This window comes from Festucalex cinctus, chromosome 2 (genome assembly GCF_051991245.1).
Source record: "Festucalex cinctus isolate MCC-2025b chromosome 2, RoL_Fcin_1.0, whole genome shotgun sequence".
Lineage (NCBI taxonomy): Eukaryota > Metazoa > Chordata > Actinopteri > Syngnathiformes > Syngnathidae > Festucalex > Festucalex cinctus.
In genome coordinates, this window is record NC_135412.1 from 27,846,014 (window position 1) to 27,873,725 (window position 27,712).

The window sequence follows — 27,712 nt, forward strand, 5'->3', positions numbered from 1 at the left end:
AGCAGGGGTGCGCTTCTCCTGTGAATTACATAGTGATGTACAAAGGAGACGTACACAAACGCCGTGCCATGGATAAATCATTCCTCGACAAAGCAGTTTGTTGTGAGAGTGAAGAAAAATAAAAAGGCTGTCAGGATCCCACAAGGCTTCTTGCCAAAGTGAGCTACAACTTTGACTCGCAGGCAACTACATCTACTGTCCAAAATCAGGTCACAATGACACTCCCGTTGGTATGCACTATTCTATGTCGAGAATTACATGTGTTACATTCAGGTTTTGTGAATCATCAATCACTCAAACTTTGGCATAACAATCACACACTCTTGTAAGCAAAACAGTCACTCTCAAAATTTGTATGGCATATACAACACACACACACACACACACACACACACACACACACACACACACACACACACACACACACTTATCATCCAAACATTCACACTATGCTGTGTGTGGCATAACAATCGCACTCTTATGTCATCAAAACAATTACTCCAATGTATGTGTAGCAGAACATTTACTCTCAAAGCTAACACACATACTTGTTAAAACAATCACTCGACAAGTTATGTGAGGCAAAAAAATCACATGCTTTTTTTCATCAAAACAATCACTTTCCAAGCTATGGGTGCCATAACAATCACATGCTCTTAATGTAAAAACAACCACTGCAAACTATGTGTGCCTTCAGAATCACTTTCAAAGTTATTTGTGGCAAACAATCACACACTGTTGCCATAGTCATTGTTCAAAACAATTAATGTCCAAGCTCTTTGGCATATTGTATGCTCTTGTCATCAATACAATCTCTCTTCCAGTTATGTTTGACATAACAAACACATGGTCTTGTCAAAACAATCACTCGCCAAGCTATGTATGACAGAACAATCACATGCTGTTGACATCATCAAGACAATCACTGCAAGCTATGTGTACTTTAACATTCACGTTCAAAGCTATTTGTGGCATAACAATCACACACTCTTGCCATAGTCACTGTTCAAAACAATTAATGTCCAAGCTGTTTGGCATATCACATGCTCTTGAAAACTCAGTCTGCATGGGGATGTGTGGCATAACAATCACATGCCCCTGATTCCAAAACAATCAATGCAAGCTATGTGTCAATTGACAATCACTTTCAAAGCTATTTGTGGCACAACAATCACACACTCTTGTTATAGTCACTGTTTAAAACAATGTCCAAACAGTTTGGCACATCAAATGCTCTTGCTATTAAAACTATCAATCTCTAATCATTATGTGGCATAACAATCACGTGCTCTTGTTGTAAAAACAATCAGTCAAACATGTGTGAGCATTCAAACTCTTGTCATCAAAGCAATCTCATTCAAAGCTATGATCAGCTACGTTTGCCCTCCTGAGCACGGGTGGATCGGACTCCAACTGTAACCCCAAGGACAACCTAAACAAGCTCGATTATGGCACATGGCTGTGTTGCTCATTTGTATTCCCGCATCGCCAGCCCAGTCTGCCCCGTCCACTTAACCTCTTCCAGGGCAAGTGAGACAGAAGCAGCCTGATGGCCATTTCCAATAGCGTCGCTCAAATAAGCATGACCTGGAGAGTCTTCTGTCACTGAACGTGGGATAACGACAACGTCACCTTTCCCGGGCAAAGTAGGCAACTGATTTTCTCTCAAAGTAAAAAGCCATTTGGGATTCAGCACAGAATGTGAGCAGACTGATTTGTCCAGGCACAAACTGGATGTCCTTGCTTGGATTAATTTTTTATTTTTTTTTCAGAATAAAAGCATCTCGATTTTGGACTGTTTTATTTAACCTGCTTGTTATATTGTGGGTCATAGTGACATAATCATTTAGGATAAAAAAATTCTTCTGCAGGCCTTACTGTATTTTTATTGCAAACTATTATAAAAATTCTCACAAATAGGAATGAGCAACCTTGAACTGTTTAATGGCATTTCCAGTAATTCCAATATCCTAGTAAACTTTCTCTTTTCTTGAAACCTCATCTGACCCCTCTGTCCGTTTTAAAGATCAAATGTGACCCTTTCAGGACAGCCCTGACCTAGTGTGTAATAGCGTGTTTGTGTGCCGACAGTATGAATCCGCACTCACCTCATAGACGTTTAATTGGCTCTGACCCCGACATAGCTCTTTGTAGCTACTGGTGAATTCGCCAATGAAGTCATGGCTGGCAGAGAATGACAACAACAACAAACAAACTGCATCCGTTAACACTTCACGCTGACACTGTAATGTGTGTGTGCGCGCGTGTGTGTTTGGCTGACCTTCCATCTCTGTCCCAGTCATATACTTCCACTTTGATTGTCCTGTAAAAAAACAAATGAAAAACAACAGGATGAAGACATTTGTTATTGTCAAGGTGAGCGTGTGTAACACTGAAGCAAAACAAGCTGCCCAAAAGTGATTCATAGCAGGAAAACTAAAAAAAAATCTGCTCAGTTGTGTTTGCTATTATTGAAACTCGAACATGAATACACCATTTGAAACAATTCACAACAGCAGCGTTACCGTGATGATTGCAACGCTACAAAAGTTGTACAGTTTTGAAATCTTCAGTTATTGATACAAAAGACAAAACAAAAAAAACAACAACAGTTGCCTCACAAGTAGGGTTGGATTTATCGGAATGATAATCCATTTTTTTATTTATTTTTTTGCTTCAAAGCTTCAACTAGTTGAATAAAAAAAAATAGCTAAAATTAATTACTGAAATGCCCTCTAATATGGGCAAGGAGAGTTATTTACTTATGAACCTGGATATCTGTTTACAACCAACCAAAATGCTTGTCGAAATATGATACCGTTCAGTGAAAATACAATTAATTCCCATGGAAAGTTTCCAGTTTGGAGTGTTTCTCAAATTCTCCTGCTGAACTTCCCATGGAAATTTACAGGAAACTTTTTGCAAACTTGTGGGGGGTATTTTTCACCCCTTTGAAACCTGTAACACACTATATGTTGAACAAGTTTGGGAGAAAGCCAAAGATAGAAAAGGCCCTCATGGGAGGACGCATATTTTGCAAGTTTTCCAAACTAATTGGGCCGGGGGGCTCCAAAGCCACTGAGCCAGCCAGTAGGGGGGATTCACTGGGAACGAGCAAAGACTTTGGCTTTCTTTGAGTGGCTTTCATGAAAACTTGAGCAACTTGCTGCTACTGCTGTCAATCACGCCCCAGCGGGTCCAGGAGGAGGCAACGTCACGCAGGCGGCCATCTTCAACTTCGCCGTGTCGGTCCAATGGCAGTTCACTGAAGTCGGGTGGTGGGCAAAAATGCCCCCTGCTCAGTTCTCTAATCCAGCCCACCAAACATTTACAAGATCAAGACTTAATTAGCTCATTTCCCCCTAAAATTAAAACATTTAATCACATTTTTTAATTGATTGGAAATCTAATTAAAACACTTACTCTGCAAAGGCAATTTTTTTTGTATGATTTTATTCCGATATTCTGTCTTTCTACACAAAACATGACTTTTAATAAACAAAAACAAAAAAATACTTTTAGCGGAAAAAAAAGAAGCTGTTTTTAATGAAAAAATTACAACTTTTTAGTACATTTTATCTTGGAAAATTACCTTAAATGTTTGCAATATACTGTAACAATGTTTTTCTTGAAAAACTAAATTTTTTCTAGAAAAAAAATATGACTTTTTTTTTTTTTAACTCATTTGATTTTTTTTCTCTCTCCAAAACTATGACGAATGATGCCATATTAAAAACAACATGAGTTTATCTTGATAAAATAACAAACAACAAACTTGTTGAAAACATAATTCTCCTAATATTGTGATTTGTTTTTTCCATTTTGAAAAACTATAACTATAGTAGAAAAAAAAAAACTAGACATTTTATGGATAAAAATAAGATTTTTCTTTTTTTTTTTTTTTAAATTGAGAAAAATCTGTCGTTAAGATGATTAATTTTGTTCTTGAAAAAATATCATTTAAAAACAGGACCAAAAAGTTTTTTTTTAATTTTTTTTTTTTTTTTTTTTTTTTTACTACAAAAAAAAAAAATTCTTGGAAAAAAAAGGTTTTATTCTTATACATTTTTTTTTATACCTAGGAAACAAAAAAAATCTCTCTTTTTTTTTTTCCTAAAGAAGAACCAACATTTTAATATCTAAGATGTTACATCTAAGAAACAGCATCTTTTAGCTAAAAATAATTGTACATATAAAACATTTTGGAAAAATATTATTTTTTATTATTATTTTCATAGCTTGACAATTTTTTCTTTGAAAAACTATATCTTTTTAAAATACTTTATATTCATCAGATTCCGACTTTGATCAAGTCATATTTGTCAGTGTACTTTTTTACTTGGACCTAGCATTGGGCAGTGACTGTGATGTTATAAACATATTCAGACCCGTCACCAGAAAGAAATTGTAGGGGGGGCATTACCCTTTTTTGGGGGGGGCACACTTTATCAACCTAAATCTAATGTTCATCAGGTTGAACAGCGGCATTGTGACAACTGCAAAAGTGTTCAGAAATATTTTCTGTCACTTAAAAGCGGCAGTTCGTTCTGAAATCTAAAAGACAAACTGAAAAAAAAAAGTGTAGTTCATTTTGCATTTATTCAACTCACAAGTTCATTTGAAACAAATCCACTCTTCACTTCTGTAAACAACTACGTCCGAATGAATGACTCTGTGACCCAGCCTCTTCTATCTGGAATTGGCTTGCAGTTGCCTTCATTTGCGTGTTGGATTAGGGCTGTACGATATGGACAAAATTTCCTTTCATTTTTGCCAGACATCTCTATTCTTTGATCTTTGACTCAGCATGAGACTTCACATCATTTTACTTTTTTTTATGGTGCCTTCTGTATTCTGTTATTTTATTCATATACTTATAAAGATTTTTTTTTTTTTTTAGTATTTTATTTGCGTGTATACTTATCTACTTATATTTACTCGAATTAATTTTATTTTGTGTTATTTTTAGGGCTGTCAAATTTAAAGCGTTAATAGATTAATTAATCACAGAAAAATGTCGCATTAATCACGTATTAACGCAGATTAATCGCACTATTTTTTTTTTACCGCACTTGAGCCTTGAACGTAACCGCGGATGGTTACATTGAAGGCTGCGCAGGTCCGTGATTAGGTCAATGCACGGCATTTACTACGCCTGTTGTTCCAAAATGAGCGGGGTAACTCCAGTTGGTATGCTCGGTGGTAAATTTCGCTTTAAAAAACACCCCAACGGGACTTTAGATAAAACAAAAGTAATTTCCGTTTAATTAATAATTGCTTACTGACAAGGCGGGGTCAAGTAGGACTCAGACGCAGGCGTAAGGTAGGCCACCAAGGCAGCAGGTTTATTTCCGGCCAACAGAGCTCTCCTCTCAAGCTGAGAGGAGAACAGGGAGGGGAAAAAGTGGAGAACAAAAAGCGCTCCACTAGGGAGGAAAAAACAGGCAAAAGGTACTGGGGACAACAGAAAGCGCTCCGCTAGGGAGGAAAAAGGGCACAAGGCAAAAGGGGTAACTAAAGGCGCTCCAAAAGGGAGGAAAAGGCACAAAAACAAGGCAACAACGCTAGGCAACATGAACGAGGACATAAGGACTGTGGGACGCTTCCATGCACTGACGGTGACACTTCGGCAACGGAGGGGAGAATGCAGGTGGCTTTTATTGTTTGGCTTGATTGGTGGCAGGTGGTGATAATCATGGGCGGGGACCGGTAATTAGGGAGCGGCAGGAAGGGCAAGTGACCTGGGGTGAGAGGAGAGTTAGATTTTCAGGATAAGACAGGAAACATGGATACCAAAATAAAAGCATGGGCCATCACACCGGTGGCGGCGTGACAGTACCCCCCCCTCAACGGCCGTCTCTCGACGGCCCAGGAATGTCAGGGTGCTCTGCGTAAAAGTCATCAATTAGCGAGGGATCAACGATGAACCGGGAGGGGACCCATTGTCTTTCCTCCGGGCCGTACCCCTCCCAGTCGACCAGGTATTGTCGCCCGCGGCCCCGATTACGAACATCTAACAGTTTCCTGACCTTGTAAACGGGGCCGCCTTCAATCATCTCCGGGGGGGGGTGGGTCGGGTTCGGAGGGCACTAGTGGGCTTTCGTGGACGGGTTTGACCTGGCTGACATGGAACGTTGGATGAATTCTGAGGGATCTTGGTAGGCGAAGTCGAACGGCGGCAGGACCTATGGACTTGGTTACTGGAAAAGGCCCCACAAATCGCGGGGCCAACTTTGGACATGGTACCTTGAGCCTGAGGTGTTTGGCTGATAGCCAAACTCGCTGGCCTGGACGGTATTCTGGAGCCGGTCTCCTCTTCCGGTCGGCGGCCCTCTTTACCCGGTCTCCCTGGCGTTGAAGCGCCGTCCGGGCCGCCGACCAGACCTTGTGGCACCGACGGATCATGGCTTTGACCGAGGGGACCGTTACCTCCTCTTCCAGTTCGGCGAAGAATGGGGGATCGTAGCCATGGACACACTTGAACGGGGTGAGACCTGTGGCAGATGTGGGCAAAGAGTTGTGCGCGAGCTCGACCCATACTAGATACTTGCTCCAGGTTGTCGGGTTCTGGGAGACGAGGCATCGGAGACCGGTTTCGAGCTGCTGGTTCAGCCGTTCTGCCTGCCCGTTGGCCTCAGGATGGTACCCAGAAGTCAGGTTGGCTTTGGCACCTAGGGCTTTGCAAAATTGAGTCCAAAATCGGGAGACGAACTGTGGTCCACGGTCGGAAACGATGTGTAAGGGGAAACCATAAAACCTGAATATGTGGTGGATCATGATGTCGGCTGTGGTCTTGGCGGATGGGAGCTTGGTTAATGGGATGAAACGAACCATCTTAGAGAATCTGTCGACGACTGTGAGGATTGTGGTTTTACCATGGGATGGTGGTAGTCCGGTCACAAAATCCACTGAAATTTCCGCCCATGGTCTGGATGGAATTGGTAGTGGCTGGAGTAGACCCATCCGGGACTGGTTTGACGTCTTGTTGCGGGCACAGGTAGGACAAGCAGCTACGTAGTCCTTGATTGTGGTCTCCATTGCCGGCCACCAGAATCTCCGGGCGACAGCATACACGGTCCTGCGAACTCCAGGGTGGCAAAATAATCGTGAAGTATGGGCCCAGTGTATTACCTGGGCCCTCAGTTCCTCAGGCACAAAGAGTCGGCGTGGTGGGCATGACGTGGGGGGAGTGACGTTCCGTAGTGCCTCTTTGACGTCGTCCTCAATTTGCCACCTCATGGCCCCGACTATGCAGTCCCGGGGCAGAATGGTCTCAGGCTCGGCTTCCAGTGGTTCGGACTCGTGAATTCTTGATAAAGCGTCAGCCTTGACGTTCTTACTGCCGGGTCTGTAGGTCAGAGAGAAAACGAAGCGGTTAAAAAACAAAGACCATCTGGCCTGTCGAGGGTTGAGTCTTTTGGCCTGGCGTAAGTATTCCAGATTTCGGTGGTCGGTCCAAATCACGAAGGGGAGTTCGGCGCCTTCCAGCCAGTGTCTCCATTCTTCGAGAGCCACCTTCACAGCTAGGAGCTCCCGATCACCGACCGAGTAGTTGCGTTCCGCTTTTGATAATTTTCGTGAGAGGAAAGCGCAGGGATGTGTCTTGCCGTCCTCTTGACAACGCTGGGACAGGACTGCCCCAATACCAATACTCGAGGCGTCCACCTCCACCACGAACTGGCGCTTGGGGTCAGGGACTCTGAGGATAGGGGCATTAGTGAAGCGAGCTTTTAAGTCCTTGAATGCCCCTTCAGCTTCCGTGTTCCACCTAAATCGAACTTGCGGGGAGGTCAAGGCGTGCAGGGGGGCAGCAATGGTGCTGAAGTTTCTGATAAATCGCCGGTAGAAGTTGGCGAATCCGAGGAATTGTTGTACCTTCTTTCGTGAGTCCGGCGTGGGCCAATCCCGCACGGCGCTGACCTTGTCCGCTTCCATCTCCACTTTTCCGGGTGACACGACGAATCCCAAGAAGGAGATGGAGTTGACGTGGAACAGGCTCTTTTCTGCCTTCACGTAAAGCTGGTGATCCAGCAGGCGTTGCAAGACTCGGTCCACGTGGCTTCGATGGCTTGCTTGGTCAGGAGAGTAGATTAGGATATCATCCAGGTAGACATACACAAAGTGGTCGATGAAATCTTTGAGTACTTCGTTAATCATGGCCTGGAAGACTGCGGGAGCGTTCGTGAGGCCGAAAGGCATGACCAGGTACTCGTAATGTCCCCGGGGAGTGTTAAAACCAGTCTTCCATTCATCTCCCTCGCGGATCCGGATGAGGTGATAGGCGTTGCGGAGATCGAGCTTCGTGAAGATTCTAGCTTGTTGCAGCTGGTCAAACACAGAGGACATCAATGGCAAGGGGTACCGGTTCTTAACAGTGATGTCATTCAGGGGACTGTAATCAATGCATGGGCGTAGGGATCCATCCTTTTTACTCACGAAGAAAAAACCTGCGCCTGCAGGTGAGGAAGACGGTCGGATGAGGCCGGCCTTCAAGGAGTCGTCAATATAATTGTTCATGGCTTGGCGTTCGGGTCCTGAGACCGAGTACAGTCTCCCCTTGGGGATGGTTGATCCGGGGATCAGGTCAATCGGGCAGTCATACGGTCGATGGGGAGGAAGAGTCATGGCCTTGGTTTTGCTGAAAACCTCCCGCAGGTGGTGGTAGCAGGAGGGAACGGTGTGCAGGTTCGGGTATTCCTCTTGAGCGGACGAGGCGAGGGACACCTGGTGAACCTGGGCTGTGGTGTTCCGGGGTGCGGGTTGTTCCAATCTGTGAGTCATGCAGTCCTTTCCCCACTCCAGAATGACTCCAGAGTTCCAGTCGATTCTGGGATTATGTAGACGCAGCCAAGGGTGACCCAGAACCAAAGTGGGGGAAGCAGAATGGAACACATGGAAGCGAAGGGTCTCGAGGTGCTGTCCGATGTGCACTTCCAGAGGTTCAGTGATGTGGGTGATTCTGAAAAGTTCCTTGCCGTTCAGCGCTCGAGCCTGGATGGTTGACAGAAGTGGCTCGGTGGAGACTCGTAGTTGCCTCACGAGCTCCCAGTCCATGAGGCTCTCGTCGGAACCGGAATCGATGAGGGCTGACAGATTTGTGGTGGTTTATCTGCATTTGCGTGAGCCTGTGGTTCTTGGCGGGTCTGGGTGACGGAGGACTCACCGGTGACCCGCTCTTCGTGGTGCAGGATCCCACTAGGTGGCCAAGACCACCACAATAGAAGCATCGGCCCTCTCGGCGGCGGCGCTGTCGCTCCTCGGGCGTTAGCCGGGCCCTTCCCAGTTGCATGGGTTCCTCTCTGGCGAAGTCCACCTCTCCTGGTTCAGGTCGGGAAGGAAGGATGGGTTGCGGCCTTCCGGGCCCCGGTGGTCGTGACCAGGGGGTGGGTTCCTCCCTCCTTCGGAGTCCGCCGATCTTAGCCAGTTCCCGGCGACGATGATCGGTGCGGATGGCGAGGGAAATCAAGGCGTCCAAGTCCGCGGGGAGATCTACGGGAACCAGAAGCTCTTGAATGGCGGGTGAGAGTCCTTTCAGAAAATGGTCGTGAAGTGCGATGGCGTTCCAGCCACTGCTCGTTGCCAACGTTCGAAAGCGAACTGCATAGTCGCTGACAGATTCGTTGCCTTGCTGAAGTCGGCTCAGTGCTCGTGCCTTCTCTCGGTCATTGTTTTCTGGATCAAAGACTTGGCGCAAAGCGATTCGAAAGTCCTGTACGCTTTGGCAGACCGAGGAACCCCTGGCCCATTCCGCGGTCGCCCAGGTTTTGGCCCGTCCCGTCAGGTGAGACAACATGAAGGCCACTCGGGATCGGGCTGTGGGAAATGCCTGTGGTAACTGTTCAAAATGAATGTCACATTCTGTGAGGAAAGTCTGACAGCGTCCGGGTTCACCGGAGTATCGTTCTGGGGAGGCCAGTCTCAATCCTACCCCGGTGAATGGCGTGGTCGGTACAGAGAACTCAGGGTGAGGAATCTGTCCAGTGGGAGCTGGCGCTCGACGCCGTGAAAGGCCTACCAGCTCGTGGACCTGGCTGGTCAATTCCTCCATCCGGGACAGCATGGTCTGTTGGATCCGGTCCTGGTTGTTGAGCCGGGCCTCCTGGCTCTGCAGTGCGGCCTCGACCATGCCTGCTGGGTCCATGCTGGCCGAAGTGTACTGACAAGGCGGGGTCAAGTAGGACTCAGACGCAGGCGTAAGGTAGGCCACCAAGGCAGCAGGTTTATTTCCGGCCAACAGAGCTCTCCTCTCAAACTGAGAGGAGAACAGGGAGGGGAAAAAGTGGAGAACAAAAAGCGCTCCACTAGGGAGGAAAAAACAGGCAAAAGGTACTGGGGACAACAGAAAGCGCTCCGCTAGGGAGGAAAAAGGGCACAAGGCAAAAGGGGTAACTAAAGGCGCTCCAAAAGGGAGGAAAAGGCACAAAAACAAGGCAACAACGCTAGGCAACATGAACGAGGACATAAGGACTGTGGGACGCTTCCATGCACTGACGGTGACACTTCGGCAACGGAGGGGAGAATGCAGGTGGCTTTTATTGTTTGGCTTGATTGGTGGCAGGTGGTGATAATCATGGGCGGGGACCGGTAATTAGGGAGCGGCAGGAAGGGCAAGTGACCTGGGGTGAGAGGAGAGTTAGATTTTCAGGATAAGACAGGAAACATGGATACCAAAATAAAAGCATGGGCCATCACACCGGTGGCGGCGTGACACTTAATTGCACCCAATTGATATGATGCTGTTACGTTTTGAACAATACACGCATGCATGCAATTGCGTACATGCATTTAATCAATGTTTGCAAATGACATTCAGATAATAAAATGCGTTAATGTCAAAATATTACGGTATTTTGTATTTATTTTATATTAAGCAAATAATTTAGCTGATTAATCGGGATTAATCAAAATTAAAAAGTGTGATTAATCAGATTAAAAATTTTAATCGTTTGACAGCACTAGTTATTTTATTTCACTACTAAAAGACTAATTTCTATTCCATGCACAGCACTTTGTATGCAGCAATGGCTGTTTTAAAGTGATTTAGAAATAAGGTTGAGTTATGTCGATGATATACAGAAACAACATATGGGTTCAGTGAAAAACTAAGCAGAATATCAATCCAAAAGGATGTGTAAAGTGCTGTTTTTTGTTTTTTTTTTAAATTAGAACTTAGTGACAGTCATCAACATGAACAAACTTGGCAATAAAAAAGAGAATTCAACTCACATTGTACTGCAACTGCTTTAGTGATAAATAATTTTATGCTCCTTAGTTGTTGTTGTGTATGTGTGACTGCTTGGGTCTGTTAACCGCATACTGTGTATTGCTACAATTCATCCGTGCTGTGTGGCTTGACTAATTAAAATAAAAGTTTGCCACTCACTTGTAAACGTAACCAGTGGACTCAGCATTCCCAATGATGTCAACTGTGTCATCCTGGATCAAGGTTTGGCGTTTGGTGGCTCCCATTAAAGCCGAAGGACGTACTCACTGCTCAGTCTTTATGCCAGTGCCAGCCGGCAAATGCGCACTATCTACCCGGAAGTAGATTTGGCTAAGGCACGTCTGCAGAGCGCGCGTCTCCCCCCACCCCACCCCACCCCTCCTGATCTTGATTGTCATTGGCTCGCTTAGTTGTCAATCACAGCCAAACTTGAAAGGAGGTATGTGGTTGGCTGGCACGCCATGCTTTACTTAAAACAGAAGACGCAAGTTTACGTGACTGATAGGACGAATAGTTGGTGAGTCATCTTGCTAGGGCGGGCACGGCTGACTGACAGGGCGGGCACGGACCCCCAAGGCCCGCCCATGGCGACGGGTCCGAACATATTGCTGACATATTTTAAATAGTGTACTTGGTGACAATTACGTTATTAGACTGGGACAATATAAACATTTGATCAAATATGTATTTCTTCTATGTACGTAGGTAATGTAGAGAACAAGCCAAAAACCTGAAAGACATTCAAGTGGGCAAAGGAGGCCAGGTTGCAAATGACAGCGACTCCTCTGGCTGGCCCAAATCCTCAAAGGTGTCATCCGGGCTCTCCTCCATCTGTCTGACCCAATTACCTCGCAGGGGATCGCAGACGGCAACCCAGCAAACAAAACGTCTTCGATGACATCCAGCATGCGAGAGGGGCCAAAGTTTGGCCACTTCTCCACATCATCAGGCACACACCCACACACGAACACACACCACAGCACACACACAACGTAGATTTCCCTCTTCTTTGTTATTTTGTGGTGGTGCGGCTTATGGTGTCCCTCAGCCTCAAAGGGAATCAACTAAGACACGAAGAAGCAGCAGCAGCAATCTGTTTACAACTTGTCACATCCCTTGTGGGTCATTCACTTAGGCTGGATTTACACTGCATGCTTTCAGTGACAATTGCAATTCTTTTGCTCCCATGTGGCTCAGTTGCCTTACGTGTCATCAGCGTAAAGGGAGGGCGGGGAACGTGGAATTGGATTTCTTCAGATTGGAATCGGGCCTCTTTCAAATGTCACTAAAGATGATAAGAATCTGATAGCTGCCAATTTGACTGCAGCGCACTGCTGCGATGGTTGTCAAACTCGGAGGGTGTAGCTTATAAATGATTCCATGGTGTCACTGGGCCTACCTGTCGTAGTCTCCGTTGCAGAGCGCCCGCACCGGGATGGAGAAAGGCTGCCACACGGGATTCAGCGTGTTCTTCACTACTTCCGTCTTATGGCAGATGGTGAACCTGAGAATGAATGATCGAAAGGGATTTCAAGCGCACACCGGCAACACTGGACCCTTTTCAATACTGCCCCTCAACTGACTCAGCTTTACGAGACCTCCGCTAAAAAGCAAGCGACAAACTTACGTGCCATCCTCATTGCTCCTGTAGAAGACCATGAAGGGGTCCGACTTGCCGAAGAAGTCCTTCTTATCTAGCTTGTTTGCGCAAAACTGCATGGTGGTGCAGTCCTGTAGATGATGGAAAAAGATAACGTCAGAGGATGCCAGGAAGGTACGTCGCAGTGAATTTTTATCTTGAAGTGATCAGACCAAGGCAACAAGGTGGACTAGTGGTTAGCACGTGTGCCGGACAAGCGCTACTGGGTTTGAAGTTGTGTTAGCATGCTAGCTTCAATGAAGATTTGTAAACGTGAATGTGAATGCTTCTTTGTCGGTATGACATTGATTGGTGAATGGTGATGAGTCCATTGTTTGTTTATACAGAAAAATAGCGTGTTGCTTTGTCATTATTGTCTTGTTAAATGGCATATTTGGGGTGGTGGAGCTTTATACTGTGGTCACACGTTTAACAGGCAGAGAAAATGCTAATTTGTGGCCCAAATTGATCACAGTCTGTCCTCACCAGACAGCTAGTCGCAGTCTACATTGAAGGCTCTGTTTATGACTCACTTAGGGACAGATTGTTTCAAAATTCATCCAAACAAGACTCTTTAACACTTCAGTGTGGATTGATATTGTGTTGCTGACCCGGCCAGACTTTGAATTTCACGATTGGCTGCTAAGGGCTTTGCTACCATGACAGCGAAGAACGGAGAGTTTCCCTGTTCCGCTTGGAGTGGATTAGAGAAATTTTCATGACCAATTCCTAATCTTCAAAGCCTATCTACCTGGACTGTGAAGTGAAGAAGCCAATGTGGCCCAATTTCATTTTTTTTGACATGAGGTAGAAGCGCTGTGTAGTGGCAGTGAACTTGACTCATTTCACAACATGCAACAGTTTGGCAGATAGTTACAATTCTTCAAAAAAAGAAGCTTCAAGATTACTATTGCCATTACCAGTAGGATTTTGTAAACAACCATATAGCTTGGCCTTACATCATGTCCGCTTAGCATAATGCTAACAATGTCAACCGCAATAGGCTAATGATTATCTATGTGGTGGTGTTATGATGCTTTAACACTTTCAATGGCAACCATTTTCAAAAGAGAACTTATTTAGAGCATTCTAATATTTCAAGGCTCACATAATAGTTTGCTTTATGACTATGTAAACACATAGACTCCCAAATGAAAGACTGCCTTTCTTTCAGCACACAAAAGACAAAAAACAAAACAAAACACATATAAGATTTTTATGAAAAAAAAAAAAAAAAGACTATGTGCAAGGTTAACTATGATGGTAATAAGTTGTCCTTTAGTGACAACAAACAATGAAAATGTGCTTTTGATGGCAAAATAAATGTATTTACAAATAGTCAAAAGTGTAACATTTTTACATTTGACTAACTTAAACTATTGGCACACTATTCATGGCAGGCCGTGTGTTGGCACATCGTATGTATATTTGCTACGTCATCAATTTTACTTGTAAACTAGACTCAGCAAGTTCTTATGATGATGCAAGAAAGTCTACACATAAAAGGGCATTTGGAAAAGAATTAAGACTATACACAACAATTTTGATAGAATACATAATTTTAAAATATAATACATATTAGTGACTGAGACGCAAAAACTTCTATTTGAAATGTTACTTTACATGAGAAAACTTAAAAATACTCACTTTATATTATTCGTAGAAATCCTGTACCCTGTGAGAACCCTGAAGTGCATTATATATAATAAGTAAGATGAAAGAATCTCAATAAAATATGTTGCATTCCCACAATTAAAAAAAATCATGTCTTTTCTCTTTTGTGACACTCTATTTAGTACTGTACACCAGTGCTTTTCAATTATTTCTTGCCCCCCATTCTCCTCCACGACAGTAAAGAGTATCATTTGTCTATAAATTGTTTTAAGTACACTATGCAGAGGAGCTAACACTTTGAGCACTCTCTAACTATAAAAGTGTCACTGCCACCTACTGTTGTGGATGTACAATTACAGTTTATTCTAACATAGAAAGCACCCCCGCATCACACCACGCCAGCCCCACCCCCATTTGAGAGGGACTGAAGTAGACTTAACGCTAACAAACACTTTGATCACAAGTTACGTGCAACAGTTGAATTTCCATAGATTTGCCATGTTCATGTGCTTCCGCATTCCTTTAATATGTGGCGATTTCATACAAAAGACATCCAATCCTGCCATCTGCTGGCCATACTTCATTTTTTTCTTACTTTACCCAGTTTAACAATGATAGCAGACATGACCAATTCACTCCCCCGCCCAGGTTTTTGCTTTGTTCTTGGGTTCTTGTTTTAAGACCGCATGGTCAAAAATAAAATTCAATCAATCATATTATGTTTATTGTATCATATGGCTCCTGCGTTTCAATGCAGTACAGAGGGGGCTATCAAATGGAAACAAACTTGTTGATCACAGAGGCAGGAGAATAGATCAGAACCTTTGGGCATGGAGGAGGGGCCCTCTGTACACGATGCATGCACAGGGTGCGTTAGAGTGCAGCTAATAATACACAAGAAAGGCTGACATTACCATAATTACACTCATTTGGGCATCATTTCAATGTAGCCCGCCATTAGAAGGACAATGAGCATGGCCTTAAAAAGCTCTTGCTATTAGATGGTGGTCACGCTATTAGCTATTGTATACTAATGAGGCTGCACAGTCGAAAAGTAAAAGACACCTTATGAGAAAGTCCTGACAGAAAGTCCTCCAACCGTTTTTGATAGGCTTTTACAGTCTACAGGCAAATCCAAATGAGAACAAAGAAAAATAATTTGAAAACTTTTTTTCCCCCCACCATTAGTGTACCTATTACTTCAGCAATTAAATGGAAAAAAAATTAGCATGGAAGTTACTGGTTAGAGGGAAGTAATCCTTTCCACTAATGGAGAAAGGATTAAACTCTTAAATCAATTATCACTATATCACAAATTTCTTATATTATTTCTGTGGAAGTTGATGCCGATTTTTAAAAACGTGGTTGTATCCGGAGAAATGAAACAAATTCCAGAAAATATATATATATATATATTTTTTGGCCATTTTGCCTTGCTCTCATTTTAGGATGAGGATAGCGGACAGGATCAGCAACCATCACAATCTAAACAACCATAGATGGCGTAATTCAAACTCCCCTGTTGTACAGAAAAGTGGTCTGCTGAAAAAGAAAAATGTCCAACTGTCCTCCATCTTCGGGTGTGAGAGAGAGAAAGCTGATTTCATGACACCTATTAAAAAGCTCCTCTGCATCGTCGATGTTGCTTCCAATCATATTTTATGTTTGCAATCATCACGGCGGGATGTTGAAAATGGTGAAGAGCTGATTAAAATAGTCAGTGGAGGCAAAATGAATCAGCCGCTTTTATGTTGTTGTTTCCCCCCCATTCTTGTCATCGCCAGCTCTCAGATTTTACATTGCCCAGCAAGTCCACAATGGTCTTTTTCTCCTCCACTTGGTGTCACGGTCAAGTTATCGAGCCATTCTCACAAATTCATATTCTCCAATGTGGCTTTTTAACAGAACATCTCATTCTATAATTGTGCTGTTCAGCTCCACACATCCACATTTAGTTGGCAAACATCATTTAAAGGAGACGTATGATGTTAGTGACTTTTTAATGTCCTTGACATCCATAAAAATAAAATCACCACACGTGTCACTTTCAAGAGTCTCGCGGTTGTGGTTATTGGGTGTGCATTTTCAATTTATTTTAGCCACTTAGCGTCATTCAGTCCAACCTGAAAGCTTCCCAGCAAGCTAATTCAAAGAGTGTGTGTGTACACACGCACGCGCACACCCCATTGTGTAACTATTTCATATTATGGTTAAACAAATATTACTGTTGGTCTCTGATATGAACACCAGACTTGATTATAGGTTCAATTTGAAGATAAAGTAGCATGCCATAACCACTAGCTAGCATACTGTAACCATAAGCACACTCTGCTAATGGCACCGTTATCACATGCAGTTAAACTCCTCCCCCTGGACAGCCAGACTATAACACTGAACTTGACTCATTATTTGAAGACTCATTCTGCCCAGTAAATGTCTGTTAATCAGCCTGTTCTCAAACTCAGTGCAGTAGGGTCGTTAGCTAACGTTAGCTTGATATGATTCAGAGTTCAAGGTTGCTATAGCATTGACTCTCCGGGCTACACATAACGGACAATTGAGCGAACGAGTAGTAATCTGTTCAAAATGTAGTACATTTCAGTTAAAAACTGTACCCTGAATAATTATGAATTTAAAATAAACATTTTTTAAAGTGCTAAAAAGCCCATATACAGTACAACATGCTCTGAATAAGTGGGAATAAAAGATCCCGTTGTGCCTTTACTGCTGTGTGTCATTTTTTTTTTTTTCTTCTTCTCTCATTTGCATCCGCTAGAAACCCACCAGAGTGTTGGGGCGGATATTAGATGGAGAGTGTGTTAATAGTGAACACTAAAATGGGAAATATTAGCACTGAGCCAAGTCAATTACCCATGGAGTCGCGGCCTCAGGTAGACATTCTGGAAAATGTGGCTAAGTGGATGAATTAACTCTCCCGGGAGAGTGCAAAAAAGAATTTACCAGTGATTTCGTCAGTGATTAAATCACTTTGGCGCAGGCTTGAATCATCCAGCACGGCCTTTCCTAAATGCTCCCGAAAGCCACGCAAACCCCCTTCAACAACCTGACAGAGTTGGCGCACCCACCCATTGTCCCTCGCACGCACATTCAACCTACATCAAAACAAAGCTGTTTAAAGCCAGGACACGTCCCCAAAAATGTTTTTAATTGCCTTTATTAATAATCTTGTCAATAAATACACCGCAAACAACGATCCCAAAACATTTTCATCATTTAGATTTTGCAATGTGCGTTTTTTATAGCCATCTACAATATTGTGCTTTATAAAAACAGAGCAATGACAGATAAATAGGATGTTAAGAATTGAAGCGTTTGTGCATCATCATTGTGCTGTTCCTTCTGGTGTGCCCACCTTAGTCACCAGAGGGCAGTATAATGAAGTAAAAGTGTCACCACCACGGCTCAGTGACATTAAATGACAAACTTACAATAATATTAATATTTTTTTGTGTGTCCAAAGGACAAAGACTATTTTTGAAAAAAGTTTCATATAAACTGTAGTCCAAAGTAAATGTCAATAAAAGTGTGAGTAAACACAAGACTGTACAATTATGTGTAAATAAACACGGTATAGTGGCTGTGAAGCTCAAACGAACAAGAACAGAAACATTAGTGAATAGTGAGAAAAGATTGTTTAACAACAACAGCTGCTTCTTTCTCTTTGTGACGAACATAAAGTTAGCAAGTATCGAATTGTTTGATGCTTGCTTTCTTTGATATCATTAAACATTCATGGAGGAAACGCATGCGGCTCCACCAACAACTTTATAGCCCAGAGGGGAAACGAGTTGTGAACGTTAAGTCTTCCCTCGGCTTCACAGGCAGAACTTAATAGGATTGTTTACCATCCTTATTGAACCAATAGAGATCACAGCAGACGATATGCTATTAAACACATACCCTGGAATCAACAGACAACATGTCTATAGGGGAGGTCTGTGTCTTTAAAAGGAGGCACCTGGCACTTTTTTTTTTTTTTTTTAACAATATAAAAGTGTTCCCAGGTGTCTTAATGAAAACTCTGTGACATACTTTTGTGTCAAAATCCACAAAGGATGAAACAACTACAGCTTAGAACACTCATTTTTTGGAGGAGGTGGTGGTGTGAGGGTCTCTTTTAGGCATTGCAACAAAGCAGGGGCTGCAAAGTCTAAACAAAAAAGAATGTTTGAATGATATTTTCCAAGGTGGAGGCAGTATCTCATCAGCAAGTAAGGAAACTTGTTGCGGGGGCGGCATCAAGCAAAATGGCCACACTGTTACGTCACAATCTGACAAAATTGAGATTGGCTTCCTTCCAGATATAACCAATAAGTAATAGTCAACTAACAAAAAATAAAAATGAAAAAATAAAGACTGACTTGTTTAATTTCACATTTGAAAGGTTGGCGGGCAGTCTGGGCACAAAATGTGTTGTTTTAGATTTTTGTGCTGATTAAAACTAAAATTGTCATGCTGATTCAGTTTTTGTAAGTCAAGTTTAGCTCAGCTCAGTAGTAAGACTGTATTCAGAAGAGCTGATTATGATTGGACTCATCGACATGTGTGAGGTGTGTGCAGTTCCCAATAGGTCACTTATGATCAATATCTGTAAACAGAAAACTCGCATAGAAAGGAAGATGGGATCGTGCTGACTTTTCTCTTCACCTTGTAATCAAGAACGTTTTGTTTTATTTTGCTTTTATAGTTTTTTAACTATTCAATTTTACTGTTTTCTTTACATATGTACACATTTCCTGCGATTGGCTGGCAACCAGTTCAGGGTGTCCCCCGCCTACTGCCCAAAGCCAGCTGAGATAGGCTCCAGCACCCCCCACGAACCTTGTGAGGAATAAGCGGTCAAGAAAATGGATGGATGGGTGGATGGACATACACATTTCATATTTTGAAAGAAAACGGGGATCCTATACCTAAAAATTTGCCATGCAGCCCCAATTTTTTTTTAACTATAGCATCAGGCCTTACACAACAAAAATTGTGTTGCCCAGTATTTGTGTTGTACCACTTCTAATACATATTTTTAAATATATACGTAAACCTATTTATTTAAACGGATACTTCACTTATTTAGCCTTTTATAGCAATAAAAAGTAAATATTTTGTCTATAATTAGATACTTTCATTATTTTTCACATACAAATAGTACCTTTAAAAACTCATTTTGCAACTTGCTGACGACTAAAAATTACATCACAAGGGCTCAGGTAACCAATCACAGCTCACCTGTTTTCTAGGTTTGGTCATGTGACATCCACAGCCGTGAGCTGTGATTGGTGAGCTGAGCCCTTGTAATGTCATTTCAGTCGACAGCAAGTTGCAAAGTGTGTTTTTAAAGGTACTAATTGTACATGAAAAATAGTGAAAATGTCAAATTTATGATAGGCAAAATATTAATGTTTGACTGCCAAAAATGTCTAAATAAGTAAATTATCCCTTTAAGCCATTAGGGGTGCAGAAAAAAGAAGATGAATTAAAATAAAATAAAAGTAAGAAAAACAGTATTGATGATTTGCATATGGCCACCCGGTCCAAATATTGTGGCATATGCGCATCTGACGGCCTTGCCAAGTGTTAAGTGAGCCAACTGCCGAACATTCAATTTGGCCCAACATTTTCAATCTCCACTCTGAGAAACACGTTTTCAGAACACAGTCACACAAAGCTCCGTAAAATCAAAGACCACTTGGTTGAAATGTAACCTTGAAAATGCACAAAGGAGTGGACGGACAGCGTCGTCTTCTTTACGTGGAAAGCAAATGTTAATACTGTGTGTTTTTATGCAGTCTTCTGAAAACTTGCGATCCTCAGATCTTTGAGGCTGTCATGCTAACAACTCGTCAACCGTGCTGCCGGTGCATAATATATCTCCTTGTGATGTTCTAAGCCGAAAACTTACTCTGCAGTTACCCAACTCCTCAGCAGACAAGATAATGGTCCCGCATTTCTTCCCGGGTATCCCACTGCAGAAAGAAAAACACACACGATGATTAGAATCACCCGGGCACGTCACGTCACAAGCAACTACATAAATCAACGGCGGCCGGCACCGTAACTCCTTCTCACACGCGCATTTCTCATGTAAAACTGCACCGACAAGCCACTGGAGAAATTGCGTGACAGCTCTAATGAGCGCATGATTTGGTTTCTCCGTCGTGACTGCTGCATCTACTTTGACGTACATCTTGTTTTTTTCTTTTCTCATCTTGATGCAATGTGGTGGAAAACTGGTGAAACACATGAGCACATGTGATTCTTATCTGCCTGAAAAAATCCCGTCAGAGCATGAAGACTTATTAGGACACGGGAGCGGCTATGGTGGCTTAGCAATCCTATTATGTGAACATCATATTACAAGATCAATTGTTCCGATGATAATTCATATTTAGCTGTTTTTCCATGCGGATCTTGACAATTCCCGAGCAAAAAAAAAAAGGGAATTTGATTAATATTCATCCATACATGCGCTGTGCTTGTCATCATTGGGGTGCAGGGCAGCTAGTCTATTCAAGTTGAGTAGGGCAGGGGTCTGCTACTTTTACTGTCAAAAGAGCCATAGACCAAATAAATACTCAAAAATCTGACTGGAGCCAACAAATATTTGAACATTGTAACAAACTTTAGTGTTAGTCTAGTGTACTGAAAGCCCAAGAGCTAATTAGAGTTGCATCATAACACACAAATATGCAGCATTGTCTTCTGCTTTAGGATTTGTTGTTGTTGTAGTAATTTTTCATACTTCATTTTCCCAGGCTTTTTAGACTTTTCTGCGTTTCTGTCAACTTTCTGACACGTTTGGCAATTTTATGAACATATGGTAATTTTATGCCTCTCTCCTTCTGCTTTCTTTGGACATTTTATGACTATTTTTTTTCCTGCCTTTTTTGCTATCAGTTTCTGACATTATTGCCAATTTTGTAGACATTTGATGGCAATTTTTTTCTTTTATACCTTTGTATTCATTTTTTGACATTGTTAGTAATTTTATGGATATTTTATGGCAATTTTCTGCTTTTCCTCTTCCTTTTTGGACATTTTATGATGACTTTTGGACATTTTTAGGTTTATTTGTTTATTTATTTAATTGAAGTTTTCTCTTTTTCTGACAACTTAAAAATTTAGGCTCTGACATTTTATTTTTCATTTTTTCTTTAATCATTAATTCATTAAAGAATGTTTTCTTGAAAAAAATTATGTAAATAATTTCAATTTTTTTTTTTTTGCGATTCACATGAGAGTGACTAAAGAGTCACACGTGGCTCCAGAGCCACAGGTTGCAGAACTCTGACATAGGACTACAGGTCAACAGCTTAAATTATGTTAATTTATATATTTGTTCATTAATGGTCTTTTTGGGAGCTTTAACATGCCCAAAAACTCAACATTCAAGAAGCATTTTTGGGAAGCGCTAGCTCTGGCATACTCGTATACGGTGCCCCGTAAGGGAAAAAAAAGAAATCAATTTACTGTTTTTTTTTTTTTTGACATTTTTAAAAATACCATACATTTTGAAAGTGACATTGTGAGGTGTACCCATTATTCATTTGACCAAAAATACGTCATGATTAACATGCTGTGCATTTGCCATTGTAATGAGGGTCTAAGCAGCTCTAATACTACAAATCCTACATGCGCCCCTGCTACGCCAGATCTTTTAATGAGGCGAGAATACAAATGAAGCGTCGAGGGCAGACGATCTCCAGTTGCTTCTTCAAGCTCCACGGGGGCCCTTTTCAAGGTGAATTAAGCGCCCTTGAATTATTGATGTTTCCAGACGAGTCGCCGTTTGATGGAAACCTCCAAGGAGCCAGTAAACATTTCACTGCTGAGGCCGAGCCATAATGGCCGAGCCGTCACTGCGATCCCGTTAAGATGCGTTGGCCTCAGAGGGATCTTTTCAAGCATATTCTTGAGTGCTGAAAGGGGAAATATGATGAGTGACTTTTTCATGTGAAATAGTCAACCCTAATGTGAAATCAACCTTTCAAATCAAATCTCTCGTTATGTGTCAATTTCTGAAAACTGCGCCTGTGAGTGAGACTACTGCACGTTCGCTCCACTGTTATCAAACAGTGGCACTAATTAACAGAAGCAACCCCACTATGAGTTTCTTGGCCAGTTAGGCTGGCTGAAGTTTTGGAGTGAAAGAACCATTTTGGCAGAAGAACTATCATCCATCAATCCATCCATTTTCTTGACCGCTTATTCATCACAAGGGTCGCGGGGGGTGCTGGAGCCTATCTCAGCCGGGGTAGTAGGCAACCAGTACACCCTGGACTGGTTGCCAGACAATCGCAGAAGAACTATCATGTCAAAGTCAAAAGTTAAGCAGAGCTGTGGTGTTAGCACTTATGTTTTAGTTAACAGTTTTGACAATAAAATGTCAGGATGGACGAGAACTACATTACAAGTATCATATCGGGCTAGCACCGGCCTTCTTTCAAGGTATTGGATACTCATAAAGTTCTACCGATACCAGTCATCAATACTTAAAGTTAATATTAACTAGAATTAATTTGATAGATTTATAATTTTTACCTTTAAAAACAGATTTTGCCACTTGCTGAAAATAACATCACGTGTGTTCAGGGCTCAGGTAGCGATCAATCATGTTCACGTTTGCGAACGTCACATGACCAAACCTAGCAAACAGGTGAGCCGTAATTGGTCTTACCTGAGTTATGAGCACTTGTGATGTCATTTTCAATTGAAAGCAAGTATCAAAATGTGCTTTTAAAGGTATTAACTGTACATGCAAAATAATGAAGTTATCAAATTATTTCTAGACAAAATATAAACTTTTTATTGCTGAAAATGGCTAAATTAGTTAAGTATACAAATCAAATAAGTCCTCCATGTTGGCGCTACACTGCGTTGGTTTGACACACTGGCATATCATCACATGCTTCAGAAAGTAGCTTTATCTATATCTCTTGGTGTGTTTATTGGAATTTTATGTATCAAAAGTATTTGTAGTATCTATATTGCTATATTGTAGTATCTATATATAGTCAAGGGTGATTACTCGTACTGGTATCGGTCTGAAATAAAAAAAAAAAAAAAAGAAAAAGGGGGGTTTGGCAATGTCACTGCATCATTTATTGACAAGTGTCATTTGGCAGCTTGGTGATGAAATGCTGCCTTCGTTTGGCTCTTAAATGGCCACTCACTGTGAGTGTGTGCGTTCACAGATTAGTGTTGGGTAACAGCACAAAATGCAGCATGAGATTTGCAAAGTTTTTGACATGGTAAATTGTAGGGTTGTATCGGGGTGTTGGTGATTGGTGCTTATTTTCCACATTCTGGGCTCAGCTTCTGCTAGTAGAAGCAAGCGGCCAGCCACGATCAAACGAGGCTGAAGGCGATGGCCAAACGCTGGCCACAAAATCCAGCACAATGTTTGTAAATCTAATGAAGGCTTGGCTCACTATTGGCCAACAGTATGCAGGGCGGGATGAAAACTGGCACACTGAATAAGACAGATCTGCACATAAAAAGCTTATTTCCCATGGCAGGAAATATGCTCCTAAATTACATCTCTAATTCTTTATCCTTGGGGTATTTTTGATCAAAGAATGTCACAGACTCTATTGCTGTGGTACATGTACAACAGGGAAACTTTTTCCTCTGAGGGCCACATACAGAAAAATCAAAGGATAGAAGGGCCACTTTAAAAATTTTCAACTTTAATTTATTAAATGTGCCAAAATCAGGCAAGCAATTGTATATTGTTTATATATTACAGTTAATTTGAAACAAAGTTATTATATTGGAAAATGAGAGGAGGCAAATAGCTTGGGATTTTTTTTCAAAATATTAGGGTGGCCCGGACCTTTATCCCATTACAAAAGAGTCACCTCTATACTAAACAGCCGTATCCCATCTTTATATTCAGAACCAAAACAAGAGCAATCTGTAGCAAAGTGACCCTTTTTAAAGCAGTTAGTTAATGTAATATTCGGAGAAACAATTTTTGCTTCTCAAAATTAATTACCAGTTATTTACCACTTTATTGTTATTGTGTAAATGTTCCCATTTACTTGTAAATGTTTAAATTGTATCTTTTCATATCTAGAAACATTCTACGGAATATAAAATAAATTATTTACTAGTAGTTAGTGGTGCAACAAAAGCCACGGTTCCGATCGGATCACGGATGTGAGTCACGGATTGGATGGCTATCAGCAGTGCGCTGCGCAGTGATACGAACGAACAAAAAAATAGTGCCCGGCGGTAATCTAAAGAGTCTGACTTTTTTTCAGGAGGGAGTTTTGTGATGCAAATGTATCACTCTTTTGAACACGAATTGTTTTTCGAAGAAAAACGCTTTATTTAGGTGACCCCAGCCAACTTGCTGGACTATTTTCCTCTCGTCCAACACCGGACCAGAACTCGTGTCACAGAACGCTGTCAGGGGTAAGTCAGTGCTGATCGCACACATTGGAGGTGAGGATGAAATTGAGATTCATGTCAAAGAATCCGAACTATCTCTTTAATGTGAAGGGCTACCACTACACTTCAGAAATGACAATTTTGCTCAAAATACTGTTAATTGTTATTCCATCCATCCATCCATTTTCTTGACCGCTTATTCCTCACAAGGGTCGCGGGGGCTGCTGGCGCCTATCCCAGCTGGCTCTGGGCAGTAGGCGGGGGACACCCTGGACTGGTTGCCAACCAATCGCAGGGCACACAGAGACGAACAACCATCCACACTCACACGCACACCTAGGGACAATTCGGAGTGCCCAATTAACCTGCCATGCATGTCTTTGGAATGTGGGAGGAGACCGGAGTACCCGGAGAAGACCCACGCGGGCACGGGGAGAACATGCAAACTCCACCCAGGAAGGTCCGAGCCTGGACTCGAACCGGAGACCTCAGAACTGGGAAGCGGACGTGCTAACCACTCGACTACCGTGCCGCCCGTTAATTGTTATTATTGATTAGAAATATTCATCTATGAAAAGACTGATCATGTTAACTTCTCACAACAGATCGATACCAATAAGCAACACAGGTCAAAATGACCGAGTGAACAATGGACAAAACAGCCGTACAACTGTAGTAGTCCCATTTCGATACATTTTTTCCTAGTGTTTACATGTCAAATGTCCACCTTTATGGAGTCAAGTTCGAGTCACAAAGTCCGAGTCCAAGTCCACATGAGATCAAGAGTAGACCTTAAAACACCACAAACTACCACAAAATTGGAGAAATTTCATTATGCTCACGGGTAGGCTGATGACAATGCTGGTCTATTTTGTTAATCCAAAAAACTGTATTTCAAGTTTCTTTTGAAAAAGGACGTTAATTTACACAAATAAAAGCATACCTTAGTTGGAGTGGATAAAATATAATGGTCGGGTTCGAGACAAATGCCAAAGCATCAAGTCCACGAGTTCAAAAAATGTGTCGACTACAGCCCTGCTTAGGAAATCACAATGTCTCATTCATGGTGAGTTATTTTTTAACAAGCCGGTAGTAGTCGAATATCTACCTGTAGACCCGTAGAATGTCTAGAACCTTTGTAAAATTCATGAACAAGAACTTCCTTGATCATTACTAGAACCTAATGTAGAACACCTAGTTCCATCGAACCTCTAGAACCTTCCCAACTTGGAGTGGACTATGAGAACCTTTTTAAGCACCACTAGAACATGCAGAAGAACATGTAGACCAATAGAATGTGTCAAACCTTCTTCATGCTTATGTTCACAATCTTAAACCACAACCTCCTTGATTACCATTGGAACCTGCTGTGGACCCAAGACACCCATAATATCGCTCCTGTATTTGGAGGAACAAATACAGTAAATACAGTTGCTGTTTCTTTTTTCTTCTTTTTTTTGTGACTGTCCTCAGTGGAATGTTGGCTGGTGATCGTAACGCTCCCTGCATCGCTTTGATGATGAAATAATGTGAAATGTGCGACTTCCTGCGCTAACCTGCTTGACGGACACGGCCTGCTGCAGGTAATGCGAGCCAACAGCTTGCGAATCTGCAGCAGCTCGCCCCGCAAATGAGATCAGTCATGCTTTACGACATGCAGTCAAACGGTTCGCGCCCGCAATGCCGTGGCATCATAAAGGCGTGGCAGTATACAGTCTCATGTCGCTTGCCATGTCCGCCCATGCGTCATCTCGTGTGTGTGTGCAGGAAACAGTGGCATGCAAAGCAGAGCGGATGAGTGCATTGAGTATGAACAATTTTGTTGGTGGGGGTGCAGGGAGTGTGGCAGGTAATTTTTTAATTCCCTGTTGATGCGTCTGATTGTATCGATCAGCTGAAATAATTTTGCTGCCCATTCATTTTTTTAATGCAATAATTTGTGATGGTTGAGGTTAGGGAAAGATTTAGGGAAATGCATTATGTCGATGAGAAGTGCCCTCTTTTATGGTACCTATAGACTGCGTGTGCGTGTGTGTGTGTGTGTGTGTGATGACCAGGATTACCACCCCCTTGGCCCACCCCTCTGGCAGGAAAGTAGTAGTACACTGTGAACATATACCAGAAATGGTGCAGAGGCAAATGAATAATAATAATAATAAAAATAAAAAGAAGATGAAGTAAAAAAGATGAAAATCAAGATAAAATCTTAACATAAGAGTAATACAATAATAAAATCAAACAGTAAAATAACAAAACACATAAATGATCAAGTTATGATCACAACACTAGTAAAGCCACACGATTCATACGAGAAATAATATTCTAGATAAGCCTTCTACAGAACTGAAAGGTTTTGGAATATATTTACATCCAAGACCATTGTGTACTTTGAAAACTAACAGGAAGCTTTTAAAATGTATTTTTTTTGTACTTGGTTTGTTCTGATTGTATTATTGTTATGTTCTGTAAAGCACTTTGTTATGGCTGCAGCTGTTGTGAAAGCGCTACATAAATAAAGATGAGTTGCACTGGAAGACAGCGTAGAGATTTTAGGACCAGTGTGAAGTGGTCCAGTTTCATGGGACTGTTAAAAACTCGAGTGAGAGCATTCGGAACCATTTTTTAAACATGTAAAAACCCCTTTACATTTTGCACTCTGATGTCCATTGAATTTCATCCATATCAAAGGGGAGAGATGATTTGAGATATGTTTTGATTAATGAGCGTGGTCACAGAATGAATTCAAATAGTTTCTCAAGGCAAAGCTGCATTTCTTCCTTTCATTTTTGACTGAATAAATAGATTTAAAAAAATTGTCAATTCAC

At 42.0% G+C, this 27,712-nt stretch overlaps 1 protein-coding gene across 5 annotated transcripts in view; it reads right to left on the minus strand.

The window, feature by feature from the left end:
* cpne5a (copine Va) overlaps positions 1–27,712 on the minus strand; it is a 130,493-nt gene that overhangs the window by 33,848 nt on the left and 68,933 nt on the right. For 3 of the 5 annotated variants that reach the window (XM_077514171.1, XM_077514172.1, XM_077514173.1), the window contains 5 exons: positions 20,395–20,458; positions 12,852–12,955; positions 12,624–12,728; positions 2,282–2,323; positions 2,109–2,184 (listed from right to left, as the gene is read on the minus strand). In XM_077514171.1, coding sequence (XP_077370297.1) covers positions 2,109–2,184; positions 2,282–2,323; positions 12,624–12,728; positions 12,852–12,955; positions 20,395–20,458 — 391 coding nt within the window. Of the gene's footprint in view, positions 1–2,108; positions 2,185–2,281; positions 2,324–12,623; positions 12,729–12,851; positions 12,956–14,510; positions 14,747–17,438; positions 17,492–20,394; positions 20,459–27,712 lie in introns of those variants that run through there. The other 2 variants (XM_077514175.1, XM_077514174.1) reach the window with 2 other exon arrangements.